We start from the raw sequence: 17,205 nt of genomic DNA on the forward strand, positions 1-17,205 counted from the left end.
TGGGGTCTTCGACTCCTAAATAACCAGCCTGTCATTTTCCGTGTTAGGTAGTGCTAGGGTGGAGGATCAGTGAAGGGAAGAGACTAGGTGTGTGGCCGGTGGCAGCAACAGGTAAACATGTTGGGGGAAGAGTGACCCATTCAGGGATCTTGCCCCGAGGCCTCCAGAAAATGTGCGCAGGGGAAGGTTCCGAGCGCAGAAGCCACCACTCACGTCAGAGCTTGGGCTTCGCTGATAGCGGCCGCTTTCTGGCTCCAGCAGGCGGAGCTGAGTCTGCTCCCCCGCCTCATAGGCTCGGGGAGAGACCCTCGGGGGTTCCCGGGGACTGGTTTGCCGCTGGGCAGCGTGGCCCACTGCTCTGTTTGCTCTCGAGTGTCCATCTCTCCCCCTGCCTCCCCTTGCTTTCGCTCACTCCTGGACGGAGGCAGAGAAGCACTTGCTGGGCGACTCCACGGCTCCGGTCACCAAGTTAGCGCAGGCTCACCCAGGAACCCCTTCGGGAAGCAGGGCCTCGGGGGGCTCTGTCTCTCTAATGTGGATGATGCGCGGGTCATCGTGTTGTTATGTTTACCAAGCCCGGAAGGGCTGCTGGGAACACAAGGCTGTTGGGAAACAGTGACCACTGGGACTGCCGTTGATGTTCTTATGTATTCTTTCTGTTCCTTCTTAGCCTTTCCTAAGCCCAAGTGGGAGTGCGCGTTGTTTGATTCGTATTCTGAGTCAATGCCAGCAAACCAGCAACCCCGTGACTTGAATCGGATGGAGGTAAAAGATCTTCCCTTGTTAATCAGTGGGACGTGTGTAGAATTAGATCCGTTAGCTTATGTTCATTACAGATTCTGGAAGATCCCCTTGCATGACATTTTCTCTTCATATTCGTACTTACTTTGAAGCTCAGCATTTCAAATCTAGACGCCAGATACATCTGTAATTATCTTTCTTTTCTCGCTCCAACTACATGTGCTGAAATAAGCAAAGTAGTCCTGACTGACCTTTTAGAGTTGGAATTTAGCTATAGCCACACAAAACCATCTTTTTGGTTTAGTTTGGCTATACCATTTATACTAACCAGTAATAACCAGGTTATTTGCTTTAACCCAGCTTTAATTCTGAAGTAGACATTGTAAAGTTGTATTTTTAACAGCCCGAGTATTAATAAGGTATAATGAATGACAACAGTTTTGAGAGGTTTGAGACCTATATTTGAGGGCCTCAGATCACATTCAGAGCTACCTTCTCTCTCAGGGTTTTTACTTATTTATTTATTTTTTATTTTCATTTTTTGTCTTTTTGCTTTTTTCTAGGGCTGCTTCCCGTGGCATATGGAGGGTCCCAGGCTAGGGGTCAAATCGGAGCTGTAGCCGCTGGCCTACACCACAGCCACAGCCACAGCCACGCCAGATCCAAGCCACCTCTGTGACCTACACCACAGCTCACAGCAACGCTGGAACCTTAACCCACTGAGCAAGGCCAGGGATCGAACCCATAACCTCATGGTTCCTAGTCAGATTCCTTAACCACTGCGCCATGATGGGAACTCCTCTCTCAGGGTTTTAGTTTTGAGATCAAATGAAGACTGCTTTGGTTGATCCCCAAGAGAAACCCGGCGAAGTCCCATCGTGTCTCGGGCCCTTGCGGCAGGGGCTTAGCCACGTGCTCGGTGGCCCTTAGGTGTGCACTCCTAGGTAGGCATTGTTACGGTTATTGTTAAGCTCAGTGCTGTGGTCACTGTCACCACCACTTGGATTGCTATGATGACACCTTGGACATCTGCTGTTCCCACCCCGAGCACGATGTGGACATGCTTGAAGAGTGGAGGTTTATTCCCAGGCTCCTACTGCAATCCTCTGACCCTCTCAGGATGATAGACGTCAAAGGCAGGATACAGGGCCATTTCAACAGTTTCTTATAACTGAGCGATAATTTCTTCTTTCCCTTGAGGCTCTCCTGCCTGTAGTGGTGTTGTGCAGCCATCCTCTGCTCCTCTTGGGGCGAATCAGACCTGGTTCTGCAGGGCTCCCTCTGACGACATTGCTCTTGACCTCTCTGCTCCTCCTGGATCGTTAACCCACTGCGCCATAGCGGGAACTCTGATAATTAGCCACTTTTCATGGCCCCCAGTGTCCTCTGGAGTTGCTGACGGTGTTCAGAGAAGTTTGTCTGTTAGGCCAGGACAGACGTCTCTTACAACTCTCTTATGCACTTGCCGGGTTTTTTGTATTGTTCTTTTATTTTTAATTTTTGCTGTGGATTCCCCCTGTTTGTATTAAATTGTGTCATTGTTAGTTGATTTGCTAAAATATGTTGTAATTTGTATTCTTTCTTGTTAAATGTTTTGTTCCAACTTGCCATGGTATCAGATGTTCTTTGCTCTTCCAGCAGACAAAGCATTCTGTTTTTTTTGAAGAAATTAATTACCGATGTTTTCCTCCGTGAACTTTTATCACCTGTCTAAAAGGAAAGGAGCAAATATACGGGCAGAAATGAAATGGAGACATTTTTATACGGGTGTGTGTGTGTTCGTGCATACACACGTACACACGCACACTCTGATGTCCTTGATGAGACTATAGATGATTCACCGTCCTGGACGTTACGTGTAGCTAGTTTTAGATATTTTTGTATACAGTTGGTCCTGCGTATCCACGGGTCCCACATCTGCAGACTCGATCGGCCACAGATGGAAAATATGTTGGGGGGAAAAGGTCCAGAAAATTCCAAAAAGCAAAATGGGAATTTGCCGCACGCTGACAACTGTTTACATGGCATTTACATCCTAAGTATTAGGTAGTATAAGTACTCATCTCTGAATCTCAGGAATGCATGCGTGGAGTTTAAATAGATCTTGGTACCAACCCCGTGAGGGGCGACTCCATATAGGTTTGTTTGTTGTAAGTGGAGCTGTAGCTGATTCAGGTCGCGGGAAGTTTGCTCAGCCATACATCTCTTCCTAAAGACAGCAGAGCTGTCATCATTTACTTATTTCCATTAGGAAATAAAGATTATAGTTTCAGGTGCACTCCTCTAGCAGTGCTTCTTAGATTATTAGATTTCTTTCTTTGTAAACCATTAATTGATATAATTCACATACTGTATTTATCTCAAGTACACAGTTCAGTGGTTTTTAGCGTATGGACAGTTGACAGTTGTGCAACCATCAAGCAGTCTGCTTTGAGAACCTCTTATCTCTCCAGAGAGAAAGCCTCCACCCATTAGCAGTCATTTACTGTTCCCCCTCCCCCAGCCTCTAGTAATCCCTGAGCTATTTTCTGTCTCGGAACTTGCCTGTTCTGGACTTTTCATGGAAATAGAGTGATATAATGTGTGGTCTCTCGTGACAGGCTTCCTTAGTAAAGTGTTAATTTTTTTTGCTTTTCCACTTTCGCTGAGATGTGGTTGACACATAGCAGGGTGTAAGTTGAAGGCGTGTAGCACAATGACCTGACTTGCATCCAGCTTGAGAGGATTACCGTGATAAGTCTGGTGAACATCCATCATCTCACAGAGACACACCATTAAAGAAGTAGGAAAAAACTGTTTTCCTTATGATGAGAACTCACTTTGTATATTGCGTTCAAGTTTCTTCATATTGTAGCGTGTATCACTGCTGCATTCCTTTTTATTGCTGAAGAGTATTCCGTTGTGTGGAGGTGCCCCCTTTTGCCCATTCTTCAGCTGGTGGATATTGGCTTCCATTTTGGGGCTGCTGGGAAAAAATGCTGCTGTGCATGATCATGTAAAGGTTTTGTGTGAACATCTCTGTTCGGTTCTCTTGGGTATGTGCCTGCAAGTGTAATGGCTGGGTCAGATTATAACTTGTGCTTATTAGCTTTTGGAGGAACTGCCAAGCTACTTTCCGGAGCAGCTGCACCATTTTCCATTCCTCCATCAGCAGTGTGCGAGGGTTCCAGTGGCCCCACGTCCTTGTTAACACTCGTTATGGTCTGTCTTTTTGATTTCAGCCATCCTGGTGGGAGTGAAGTAGTATCTCTTTGTGATTTTGATTTGAATTTCCTAATGGCTACTGATACTGAGCATCTTCTTGCGTGCTTATTAGCCATTTGTGTATCTTCCGTGGGGAAATGTCATTCAAAACCCTTGTTTAGCCTGGTTGTAAGTATTCTTGATATATTCTGGGTATAACTCTCTTCTTAGATAAATAATTTGTAACTTATTTTCTCTTTCTTTGTTTTTTCCCTCTTGATAGTGCGTCCTTTCTAACGCAAACGTTTTTTATTTTGATGAAGTTCAGTTTATGTAGTTTTTTTCCTTTATTGCTTCTGTTGTCTGTATCATATCTAAGAAATCTTGCCTAATACAAGATCGTGAAGATTTATTCATATGTTTTATAGTTTTAGATCTTACATTGGGGTCTGTGATCCATTTTGAGTTAATTTTTATTTGCGCTGTGAAAAAAAGGTCCAGCTTCATTCTTCGGTATAGGTATATGGATGTCAAGTTGTCCCAGCATTATTTATCGAAAAGACAATTTTCTTCCACGGAATCGTTTTTCACCTTTTATGGAAATCAGCTGCCCACAAGTGTAAGGGTTTATTTACGGATTCTCAATTCGAGTCCCTTGATCTGTATGTCTGTCCTTAGGTGACTATGACACTGTCTTAATTACTATGACCTTAAGTATATTTTGAGTTTGGGAAGTATGAATCCTTCAGCTTTGTTCTCCTTTTTCAAGAATATTTTTGCTCTTCTGAGTCCCTTGCATTTTTATATGAAATTTAGGACCAGCAGGTCAAATTCTGCAAAAAAGCAAGAAGGATGGTATTAACTCTGTAAAGGAATTTGGGGAGTATTATCATCTTAATCAGTGTTCAGACCCATGAGCATGGGATGTCTTTCCATTTATTTGGATTTTAAAAATTTCTTTTGGAGTTCTCCTGTGGTACAGTGGGTTAAGGACCTGGTGTCATCACTGCAGTGACTCACTGTGTTGATTCCTGGCCCAGGAACTTCCACATGCTGGAAGAAAAAGAAAAAGAAAAACATTTCATTCAACAGTGTTTTGTTTTGTTTTTTTGCTTTTTTTTCTAGGGCCACATCCACAGTTCATGGAGGTTCCCAGGACAGGGGTCCAGTTGGAGCCACAGCTGCCGGCCTACACCACAGCCACAGCAACATCAGATCCAAGCCGTGACTGCGACCTACCCCACAGCCCACAGCAGTGCTGGATCCCCAACCCCCTGAGCGAGGCCAGGGATGGAACCTGCAACCCCATGGCCCCCAGTCAGATTCGCCTCTGCTGCGCCACGACGGGAACTCCTCGACAGTGGTTTTTTTTTTTTTTTTTTTAATCTATAGTTTCTATTCCTCAGTTATTCTGTTCTTCTAAGAATCTGGTTTATAATCCAGATGGGGCAGCTAAATGCAAGAAAGACACTGTTAAGATACATTCTGTGTTGTAAATTACTTCAGGAGGCTTCATTGAGATGCCAAGAATGACCTGCCTGAGGATTGTTAAGCCCTAGATCAGGTTAACACCAAGCAGTATTGTAAGTCCATTCTCTCAAGCAGTTTGGAAACACACGTATTGCTTATCTCTTGCGCTGTTCAGATTCTGAGAGGTAAACCCATTAACGCTTTGGAGCGCTGGATAGCTCCAGGAATTTACTCTAAGTTTTACAATTTACCTGTCATCATGGCTCACTGGAAATGAATCTGACTAGTATCCATGAGGCAGGTTCGATCCCTAGCCTTGCTCAGTGGGTTAAGGATCTGGCGTTGCCATGAACTGTGGTGTGGGTTGCATATGCGGTTCGGATCTGGCATGGATGTGGCTGTGGCCGGCAGCTACAGCTCTGATTCAACCCCTAGCCTGGGAACCTCCATATGCCATGGGTGCAGCCCTAAAAAAAATAAAATTTACCTTTTTTGATTCTTTGAATATGCTTAAAAGAAAAAGAATATCAAAAGGCATATAGTGACAAGTCTTCCTCTTCTCTCTCTCCCCATCTACCCAATCCCCCTTCAATTTTTTATAGCTATCAAATATGAATATATATTATCATTTAATCTCATCAGAGGACAGAATCCATGTTAATTGAGGGTTTGTAAGAAATTGTAGTAAGTAGATTTTAAACAGAATTTTGAACCGATCAATACTTGATCATCTGGGGTGTCCATCTTATTAATATAAGTGAAGACTTCAGCCGAAAGTGAGTCAGCAGCAAATTGTGTTGGGCTCTTCAGTAAAATTCTCTTATTCCACGACAAGGAGGCTCTTTGAATCAGGGTTGAACTCCTGCATAAGAGATCTTGGCAGATACCCACATGATGGGGCCACTTGTCAGAACCTCTCTCTGCTTGTGAGAAAGCACCTAGAGCCCAGGTTTGCTCGTGACCGAACGGGCAAATGCTGCAACTCGGGCGGATTGGATTCCGGTGCTGCATGTGGCCTATACATATGCCTCAATCTAAATCATTATTTTCTTCCCCCTCTATGTATATACATTTTTCAATACAAATTAACTTAGACCTCAATAGAAACCCCCCAAAGTAAATTAGCATCCAGTGTCAGAGTTTATTGAAGGCAGAAATGGGCAGGATATATGGCTTTTAAAGACATTTGCATTATGTGCACATGACTTAATATCCATTCCAACCCATGTAACTAATCTACTTTTCTTTTCTAAGAAGTTGTCTATCAAAGACATGGCTGACTTTCCTGTCCCCACCCAGGAGGTGACTGGTGATGACAAACAAGGTATGAAAAGAATGCGGTTTCTTCCTGTAGGGATATTTTACCTGCATTTCTTTATCCACTTCTCTTGGAATGGCTGGCTTCTAGAGCATATGAGGACAGTTCTCAGTGCAGGAATGCCTTTGAGTGGATTAAATAGTTCAAATTGTTGTCCCGAAACTATAGTTCACAAAGTGGTAACGAGAGCTTGAGTGTTCCAAGCCCTTCAGTTCACTCACTGTTGACCCTCAGGATCCTCTGACAAGTACAGTGCAGTCTGGTCCTATTAATTAGGAAATGACTGGAAGCTGAAAGGTTTGAGAGCATACCATTTTGTGATGGCAGAATATCAATAGAAATGCGTATTTGTCGACAGATCTAATCCTCCGAAGTTATCTTCTGGAGACAGCTTGTGTCCCTGGGCTTTATTCTCTGTGACTTCGTGGGTGTGGCTCCGGGCATGTGAGCCCAGCCACGATGTGCCTGTCCTACTGGACAGGTGAGAGCAAGGCAGCGCAGTGCTGTGTGTTAGAGCTGACTTTGAGCACAGAGGTGCATCGCCCTGGGAATATCTAGCCAAGCAGGAGGAACACTCCCCGCCGCCGCTGCCCCCACACTTCGGTATAATGCTTTCTAATCTATCAGGTCCTTCCTCATACCCTGTATTGTTTGGTCCTTGCAGAATTGAATGGAGGCTGGTATGTCATATCACCTAAAATTTAGAGCTGTGTAAACTCACGTTCAAGCAGAATGAATCACTTGCTTAGTACGAAAAAGAGCAGGGATGAGAACCAAGATTTTCTTATTCTCAAGCCAGTCTTCCTGCTATTATCCGATATTGATTCTCTGCCCATGAATGAAAGGCTTATCTGAAGGGACAAAAAAATCAGTGAAGCTATTTAAGGTTTTATTGTCGTGACCTGCCATGGATGCCGCCTTGTATGGGAGTTAACCACGAAAAATGTTTCCCATTAGGAAACAATAGTTGCATGCTCTCTCTTTCAATATCGGCTCAGGAGAGGCAGACAGACCTGAACGTTGTCTGTGGCAGCAAGTACTCTGATCACTGTCTTTGCTGGTGCTTCTTAGCCTTGACTGCCCATTGCAGTAACCTGGCGAGCTCTAAAAAAGAAAGGAAGTTTGATACTTCCAGGTAATACTCCTTTCTGCCACTAGAGGCACTCTCTCTGGAAGGTTTTATTCCATTTTGTTCCCTGTAGGAGAACCTGTTACTGTACTTTAGGAAGTTTTTATTGTTTTAGTAAATCCTTTAGCAACTTATAGAAGTTTGTAACACCGTTTTCATAAGAGATGATTAGGGGTTCTCTGCTTTAATGTAATGTGCCTCAGATGTAAAATTTTATGTTTTTTTCTTTTTCTCTTCCTTTCTCTCTCTCGTTCTTTAAATCAAAACACTGCTAGCTTTGAAAAGTGCTGCGGATGAAGCCTTACCAAAGGACGTATCTGAGGACTCAGGTAGGAGAAAACCAATTTAATGTATTTTTAATGTAATTATTTCTAATTAAAAAAACCCTGGAGTTTCAGCGAGAAGATTGGTGTATCTGTGAGAGTGTACATGTTTCTCTCCCAGGATTGTGTTTTATTCTGAGGAAACCTTTGGGTTTCTTTTTGACTCCTTCCTCTTTTCAGGTATGAGAAGAGGGTGCCTTTTTAATGTTCTGAATATAGGTTTCACTGAAAGGATCTCTCAGTTTGATTTTAGGGTTTCATTGGTACTAAGTGTAAAGTTGAGGAGGCTTGGAGCTGGGACGATTTCAACAAGCCATTGTGGTTTCTGTGTAGAGTCGGGAGGTGATGGCGTAGGACCACTGGAGGCTCACGGGTAAGACGTGCCGTTTCCGAAAGGAGACTCTCAAATATTTTCAGTATATTTCACCAACAGGAAGGCAAGTGAATGCGCTTAAACAGGGAGTGGATTCCCAGGGGAAAAATAAAAGTTGTGTTTGCCCAGGTTCTTGGAGAGTCAGAACTGTGTCTGTGAACCATGAGATGGCTGGGCCTGTGTCCTCACCTCTCTCGAAGGAGCCATCACTGAACCAAGAGGAATCTAGTTGAAAATAAACTGGCTAGGGATGGCATTATTATTCGGAGCTTTAGGAAGCAGGATATGAAACACGTGGCTGCTTTCTCTTTTATTGGTATCTCTCTTAATACAAAGCAAATCATGATTCTTTTGGTGAACTAGTTATATCATCTAGGCTTTGTTTCAGGTTGGAACAAAAGAATCGATACAACACCGAGATGGAGAGAGAATGAATATGAATGAGAGCATATGATCGATTGCAGTGAGGAGACCTAAGAATCTGTACTTTTAGGGACCCCCCCCGCCCAGGTGATTCTAATGTTCAGCCCGTTTGGGGAACTACGACCTCTGGAAAGGGAGGTTAAGAAATAGAAAATTAAGATGGCAAGTCAGCCATGACTCCAGAAGTGGTAGGAAGTCGCAGGCCTAGCTTTGGCTTTTAGAACTCATCCGGGTTCCTTCATCCTGGGGGGACGTGTCCTGGATGCGTAGGACAAGCGCCTGAAGTAGGGTCTATCCAGCTCTCCTTTCTGGAAGTGAAGGGGAGTTCCCAGTTTTTGTAAAGTTCCTGTTACGGTATTAGTAAAAGTCATTTAAATTTGGAGCGTTAAATTGCGCTTCTGCAGCAGCCTTCTAGGCTAGTTAACTTTTACTCTTCCATCAGCGTCACGTGTTCTCTGGAGCTTGAGCTTTAGAGGTCGTTTTCACCACTCCTTTGCTGATGGGACACAGTGTCCCCGGCAGAACCTGTCAGCGTGTGTGGCCACAGTACGCGAAGGATCTCTCAATTTGTTGGACGTCTTGCCTGGGGGCGCGCTGTCTGATTTCTGACCTTCTGCTCCCATCTGCTGACCTTTCTGGAGCGGATACGGGGGAATCCGTCCTCTGAAAACGGACTCAGTCCCCCCCTTTCCTGGGGACCGTGTGGATTCCTAGCGGGAGGCACTAGAGCTTCGAGGTGGCGGTTTCTCATTCTGGAAGGCGGTCGGTCCCTGCCACGGGGACAGTTTGCTTCAGTTGAGTTGCTGCCTTCCAGAGAAATAAACTTCAGGCTTGCCCTCTCTCCTGGTTCTGTTTCCTGGAAACAGGATGATGTGCCTGGAGTGTTCTAGCAAGTTCTCATTCTTCTTCCGTCCGCCCAGCTCAGTGAGAAGCTCAGAGCCGCCCTTGGGCTTCTGCCTGGCTTTGGGCACACCATGCCCTTGCTATTTTTGCAGATACGCACATGCCCTAAATGCTGAGTCTGACTTTCAGGGCCTTGGAGGCCGATGGAAGACTTAACCAGAATAGTGTTGTGCAGCCTTGTCTGATCTGAATGAAGCCTGTGGGGACCTGCCAGTCCTGTCTGGGATGTCATTTCCCTGTTCTGATAATAATGATAATAGTAATGGCACTGAAGAGGAGGTGCTGGCATCCAGACGGCCTGGGACTGTGTCATTAGGGAGTCGGGGTGTTCCTTGTTGCATGTTTTATGGGCCCTTACCCCTTTAATAGCTGAAGGTGTATGCATTAGCGGAATCTAATAGATTTCTTTGCTAATGTCATTCTAGGGCACAGGAGGGCGCGCTGCCCAGTGGCCACCTTTTTCTTTATGTCTCCAGGTCATGCCGAGGGCGTTAGGCCTCTTCGCCCTCATGGCATAGTCTTCAGAGTGCTGTTGGTGATTCTCGCAGCTGCCCCTTTGTCACCGGCCACTCCGTGGTCTCACAGGGAGAGCAGTTGTCTTTGTTCCTTGCACCTGCCTGCACCTCCTTTGCTGTCCTAGAAGGAACTAAACTCTTTTTTTTGAAAAGTTTTCTATTAAAGTATCGTTGATTCACAGCGTTGTGTTAATTTCTGCAGTACAACAGAGTGACTCAGTTTATACATATATATTCTTTTTTCATGTTCTTTTCCATTATGGCTCATCTTGGGATATTGAATATCGTTCCCTGTGGGAACTAAATTTCAAAACTAGATTTGTAAGCTTGGCAAATTAGGAACACTCTGTAGTAGTAATGTTTTGAGATCCCGAAATACAGTTCGTTGTTAAAACACCTTCTTAGGTCTCCGTGTGAGAAAGGGACCGCGTTATTTTTTTTTATTATTTTTTTTTAAAGATGATTTTTCTTTTTTCCATTATAGCCGGTTTACAGTGTGTGGACCACGTTTGTATTATCTTCATTCTGTAGCCGAGGAAACTGAGGCTCGGAGAGGTCACGGCCAGTGAGGGTGGTGGCGGGTCCCGGGCGGAGCCCCTGGGCCCCCCCTTAGCCCGTCTGTCTGCCTATCTCCCCCGCACTGTCCCTTCCTTCCCCGCCCGTCCCTCCCCCAGCAATAGACACCGATAAGGGCGGTGCACAGAGGCCGAGTGGCTTCGCTGTGCTGGTTGGGGAAGCCGTCTGTTGGCATGGCCGAGGCTTCTCCTGCCCACGGATTTCTGGAAAGCAGGGGGGCCTGACACAGAAGGGGCCGGAGCCGCTGGGGGGCCCGCTCCGAGGGCGGCCCTCCGCCCCGTGGTGAGTTGGGTCTCGGGTCCGCCCGGCCCCAGGGCAGCCTGCTTGGCGGGAGGAGAGGCTGTCCTTGGCCTCCTGGGGGCCGGAGGAGGGGAGGTGGGCGTCCAGCCGCGGGGCGGAACAGGGCCCAGAGGGCGAGGTCAGCTCACGCTGCTGGGCTTCCCGTGCGTCCCAGGGCTCGGGCCTCCTTTCAGGGGCTTGGAGAGGAAAGGGGCCCGTGTCCTCCCTAGCGGAAGCCCCAGTGCTGCGGGGGGGGGAGAAGCACCCATCTCCTGCCGCTGAGCGGAGCTTAGGCACGGGTGTTGCTAGTTGGCTTTGTGGCTCCTTGGCGTCTCAGCTCTCGGTTCTGGCCTGCTCATCTAGCCCAGGGAGTTGAATGATTGTCGTAAACCCAGCATGCTTTATATACCATGGAGGATTTTAATCTTTGGAGTCATATAAAAGAGAATGGGATAATGCAGTGAGACCTTTTCTTTCTGGAAAAATTTGTGCAGACAAGATACAAACTAGGAGTTCCCGCTGTGGCTCAGCAGAAACGAACCCCATTAGTATCCATGAGGACATGGGTTCGATCCCTGGCCCCGCTCAGTGGGTTAAGAATCCAACGTTGTCGTGAGCTGTGGTGTAGGTCGCAGACGTGGCTGGGATCTGGTGTTGCTGTGGCTGTGGTGTAGGCTGGCAGATACAGCTCCAATTCGACCCCTAGCCTGGGAACCTCCACATGCCATGGGTGCGGCCCTGAAAAGACAAAAAATACAAACCATATGCTCCTTGCTCCTTGTTGGTAGCACCTTTTTCTGTGAATTTTAATGGCACTTTATGATGAAAAATTTGCATTATTTGTGAAACCTTAGCATAGCCAGTGGTTTCTAAAGTTGCCTTCTGCAGATGATTGAAAATGTAAAAAGAGGGTTATTGTTTTTTTAAATATTTCTTATTACTCCCCACAACTTATGATGGGAAGTAGGCGCCTTGCATGTTGGTAGTGAGCAAACTAGTTTATGATTTAAAGTGGGGAAGGAAAAGTTGTATGGTTGACAAAATAACTGGGATGATTTCACTCCATAATATTCTCTGCAATTTGGTAACAGAGATGCGGGACACAAGGATATTTTCTTGTAGGAAAAGCTGCATAGCTCATTTCAACTTAATTGTGGGAGCTTTGATTTCTTGTGGTCCTGCTATTTTTTGGAAGTGTATTTTTAGAAAATCTTAAAATATGTAGCCTGACAGACTTCTTCCTAGCCTTCAGGAAAGGCTGGTTTCAAATCATTTATTATTAGGCTTTCAGTGATAGACCATGAAACCCTCAAGTCTGAACCCATCATTATTTAAATAGATAACCGCCTGAGAGAGTTGTCTTTTGAGACTAGAATTTCTTCATTAATCAAGCTAGATTTGAAAATGGCTTCTTAGTGCTCTGATGAAAGGAAAAAGACATTGGTTTTTCTTTCCTCTTAATTATGCCCTTGGCTTTAGAAAGAAAGTTATGAAATCATGAAAATGTGGAAGCGGTCACGTTCTCCACAAGGTTACCTGTACCTCATGTTTACCTGTTGATATGTTCTGTACTAGCCCAGGTGCTGCTTATAAACCTGTTTAACTGCAGACATGAAACCCAAGCAAACAACAACTAATCTTTGTTTCAGCCACTCCTAAGGATTCCAACAGTCTCAAAGCAAGACCAAGATCCAGGTAGTGTTTAATTTCTGCTTTAATGCCTGTTGTACCCTGTCCCTGACTAGAAGCGAACCTCCCAACCCCAAGCCTCACCCATGACCCGCTTCCCCTTCGGTTTGAGGCTCAGAACATGGGTGGGTTTGCTCGTCACGAGGGCCCTGGCTGGAGCCGAGGGGCGGCTGGGGAGGCTCTCAGTTTGTTTTTATTGGTGCTGGACGCGGGGCTGCTGCCCTCTGGCGCCCTGACACGAAGAAGGGGCTGCCTGCAGGGAGCCGCTTGTTGCGGGGTGATAACGGGTGGGAGCTTTGGAAGGAAGGAAGCGTGGTTTAAAGGTAACTAGCACTGACTTTTCCTATCCCAGCAAGGTGCACCCCCCAAATAACAAGTCTGGGAGTAATGTCTAGAGTAGGCAGGGGACATGCTCTGGCGATGTCACTGGGGCACGAAGCTTCAGGCGAGCAGCATGTAGGGACGGGCTCATCCTTGCCGAGGCTCTTCTCAGCGTCCCCGTTCCGACGTCAGGAGAGGCTGGGAGAGGAGGGAGGGAGAGCCGCCCAGGCAGCGCCGTGGTCGACATCAGACCCCAGAGGGGCCGAGCCGGGAGAAATACAGAGCCGCCACTAGAACTACTAGGACCAGGGAGATGGGGTCAGGACCGCGGTGCGCCGGCAGACTGCAGTGCGAGCTAGGACGCCACGTGTGGCTTTTCCAGGTTTTGCTTTGGTTCTCAGTGACTCTTTTCCTCCTCTGGCTATTCGTTGCATTCCTGAGGAACTGAATATAAATCTGATTGTATATGATATGATTGAAAGGCAGGCCATTTAAGGAAATCTCGTCTGCTTGTAAGTCGAAGACTTATCCCTCAGTTTATCTTTTACGTCTGGAGTTTCCAAGTTGCAGTTTTATGTCCTTGTTTATAGAAGGCACAGATACCTATATTCATATTTGTTAAACAATAGATACAGTCATTCATTTTGGTAGGAAAAGAAGTATAGTCACTCTTTTTGTCTACGGCCACTACACTCACCCATCCCGTTTTTAAAGGCTGAATGGACCTTTTAGAGATTCGCCTGTACTGGCTTTAGGATGTAGAAATAGTAACGTTTCTCTGCCTTCACAGCAGGCAAGCCCTTCTCTGAAGGGCAGAAATGTGCTTCTGTGTGCTCGGGTCCCCATGAGTTGGACCTCAAAGTTTTCACTTCTGTTGGCCTCCTCCCTCCCCCAACGCGAGTGAAATTACAACCTCTCAGTCACGCATCCTGTTATTAATATCTCTGGCTAAAGTTTAGATATTATTCCCTTTAGGGATTGGTCTCTCGGTCTCATTTGGATGTTTTCATTTTCTCTCTTAACCCACGGGGTCTTTCCTGAGACCAAGAGAATCAAATTATTTTTCTTCTCCTTTTTAGAATCATACAGCTCGGTAGAAGTGTGAGGCAGAGGGGGAAATCATCCTTCTCACTCGGCCGTGTGCATCATTTTGTTGTTCCCTTGCACTTGTATGTCTCAATCGGCTGCAGTCTGTTTTACCCCATCAGCTGTTGGATATTTATTTAACTTGCCGTGTGGACATCCACGTACACACGTTTATACACGGAAGTGAAGTGGAACGAGGTGTAGTGTGAGATTGTGTGCTCAACTATATGTGTGTGCATATGCATGTGCACAGACAGGATTTATACCCACATTTTTTCTTTCTTGAGCGAATCATGTCACTAAAGCTCGATCTGGCATAGAAAGTTCTTTTCATTTCTAGCTGGGTTCTTGGATGTCATTTTTTTTTTTTGTCTTTTTGCTATTTCTTGGGCTGCTCCCGCGGCATATGGAGGTTCCCAGGCTAGGGGTCGAATCGGAGCTGTGGCCACCGGCCTACGCCAGAGCCACAGCAACGCGGGATCCGAGCCGCGTCTGTGACCTACACCACAGCTCATGGCAGCGCCGGATCGTTAACCCACTGAGCAAGGGCAGGGACCGAACCCGCAACCTCATGGTTCCTAGTCGGATTCGTTAACCACTGCGCCACGACGGGAACTCCCTTTTTTTTTTAAAGATAATTTTATTTATTTATTTATTTTTTGTCTTTTTGCTGTTTCTTGGGCCGCACCCGTGGCACATGGAGGTTCCCAGGCTAGGGGTTGAATTGAAGCTGTAGCCGCCGGCCTACGCCGGAGCCACAGCCATGTGGGATCCAAGCCGCGTCTGCCACCTACACCACAGCTCCCACGGCAACGCCGGATCCTTCACCCACTGAGCGAGGCCAGGGATCGAACCCGCAACCTCATGGTTCCTAGTCGGATTCATTAACCACTGCGCCACGACGGGAACTCCAGATGTACTTTTTTAAATCAAGAGTTCCCATTCGAAAACAAACTTTTCTATCAGTTGCCTTTTATTCTAGCTGTGAGTATCAGAGCCTTCTTCCTGCTAGTTCCTGCATGCCTTTGCCTTGCCTGTCTTGCCAGTTATGTCACAGGCACCCCCCACAGCAAGTCACATGTCATTATGGTGGCTTTATTAAAGATTGCAGCTTTGCATGACTCCTTCCTCAGCTCTTGAGGAAGAGTTGAGGAGGTTGTCAGGACAGTAAAAACATGCTGTGGCAAAACCAGCTTTACGAGAGCTGACGTTCCTTAATAGTAATGGTTAGATTCTACTTTCATGAGAACCACTGGAATGGCGAGAGACCGGCCTGGCTTTCTGAGGCCGATTTATTGCTAGGAGACATCTCTGACTCAAAGGTCCTTTTCTTCTTTGACACGACGTTAGCCAAGAAGCTGAATAGAACAGACATACAGCATGCACATCGGCTTCTTAGAAACACCTTATTGGGAGCTCTTCTTCTTCTCCCCCCCCCGCCTTTTCTGTGCTTTTTAGGGCTATACTCGTACTTGCAGCATATGGAGGTTCCCAGGCTAAGGGTCTAATTGAAGCTACAGCTGCCAGCCTATGCCAGAGCCACGGCAGTGCCAGATCTGAGCTGCCTCTGTGGCGTACACCACAGCTCATGGCAACGCCAGATCCTTAACCCACTGAGCGAGGCCAGGGATTGAACCCGCAGCCTCATGGTTCCTAGTTGGATTCGTTTCCGCTGCACCACGATGAGAACTCCGTAGAAACACCTTATTGGGAGCTCTTCCACACACTTGCTCCTAAGCGGTAGACTAAGGTACGGAGTTGAATTAATTTAGAAAATAAGTAGGTCTCTAACAGATAGTCTAGCTGCTTCCACCCAAAAGTGTCTTCCCTGGCTCATAGGCAGTCTCAGGACATTTTAAAAATGGAATTTAGAAACTGAGAGTGGAGTGTCGAATGGAACCTGTGTAACTTTCTAGCTACGTGACCTTTAGCAAGTTACCTGGGTCCTTTTTCATTAAATGCTATTAATTGGAATTACCATCTTGGAAATCGCCTGGTTAGCTCCTGCCTTGTTCCAGATTGAAGAGAAGGTTAAGAGGAGGCTTTTGCTTTGAAAATTTCCCCCACCTCCTATCTGTCATGGTCAGAAAACCGAAACGCCTCAGCTGGATGGATGGGTGCTTTCCTTCCTGAATTTCATTGGTAGCACATTCCATTGAACTCTTAACTCTTAATCTTAGCTTATCGGTCCTGATTCCCCAAGTGCCTGTTACCACATTAGCAAGTAAACAGGAGAACAGTTCTGCAGTCAGTTAATACCCTGAAGCCCTTCTGTTAAAATATAGCAGAAGGGTTTACGTGTTATTCTTGATAACAATTCCCATCGAAAGGGATTTGAATTTACAGAAAGCTTTTCCTTTGGGGTCACTTTGGGCCTAAGGGATAATAAGGGTATAGAGGTTTAAAAAGGTTTGGACTGAGGGTTGCGGTTTGGGCGCCTCTGGCCCGCAGTGTGGCGTCTGGGGTCGGGGCAGTCAGTGCCCGGCGGGCCTTGGTCGTGGCCGACTCGTGTGGGTGTTTTCCGTTGCAGCCCAGCTTGAGAGCGTGGCGCGTCGCCGTCTGCCTGCTGACCTTGCCTTATTTTGCTGCAGATCTTACTCTAGCACCTCCATAGAAGAAGCCATGAAAAGGGGCGAGGACCCTCCCACCCCGCCACCGCGGCCACAGAAAACCCATTCCAGAGCGTCCTCCCTGGATCTGAATAAAGTCTTCCAGCCCAGTGTGCCAGGTGACGTGCCCCGCGCCCCTGCCCTCCCCGGCCGCCCCCACGTGGCCCTGCCCACCCTTGCTGTGGACCGAGAGTCCCGAGATTGCGTCCCCCGAGGATGAAAACACGTCAGCCCCAGACGACCCACCGCACGTGGCGTGGTGACTGG

General features: G+C 46.6%; 1 protein-coding gene across 3 annotated transcripts in view; it reads left to right on the forward strand.

Annotated features, from left to right (window-relative positions):
- REPS2 (RALBP1 associated Eps domain containing 2) overlaps positions 1-17,205 on the forward strand; it is a 247,421-nt gene that overhangs the window by 126,762 nt on the left and 103,454 nt on the right. For 2 of the 3 annotated variants that reach the window (XM_047765004.1, XM_047765005.1), the window contains exons 9-13: positions 671-765; positions 6,649-6,718; positions 8,117-8,170; positions 12,883-12,928; positions 16,921-17,057. In XM_047765004.1, coding sequence (XP_047620960.1) covers positions 671-765; positions 6,649-6,718; positions 8,117-8,170; positions 12,883-12,928; positions 16,921-17,057 — 402 coding nt within the window. The remainder of the gene's footprint in view (positions 1-670; positions 766-6,648; positions 6,719-8,116; positions 8,171-12,882; positions 12,929-16,920; positions 17,058-17,205) is intronic. The other variant, XM_047765006.1, reaches the window with a different exon arrangement.

Source organism: Phacochoerus africanus, chromosome X (assembly GCF_016906955.1).
Source record: "Phacochoerus africanus isolate WHEZ1 chromosome X, ROS_Pafr_v1, whole genome shotgun sequence".
NCBI classification, from domain to species: Eukaryota; Metazoa; Chordata; class Mammalia; order Artiodactyla; family Suidae; genus Phacochoerus; species Phacochoerus africanus.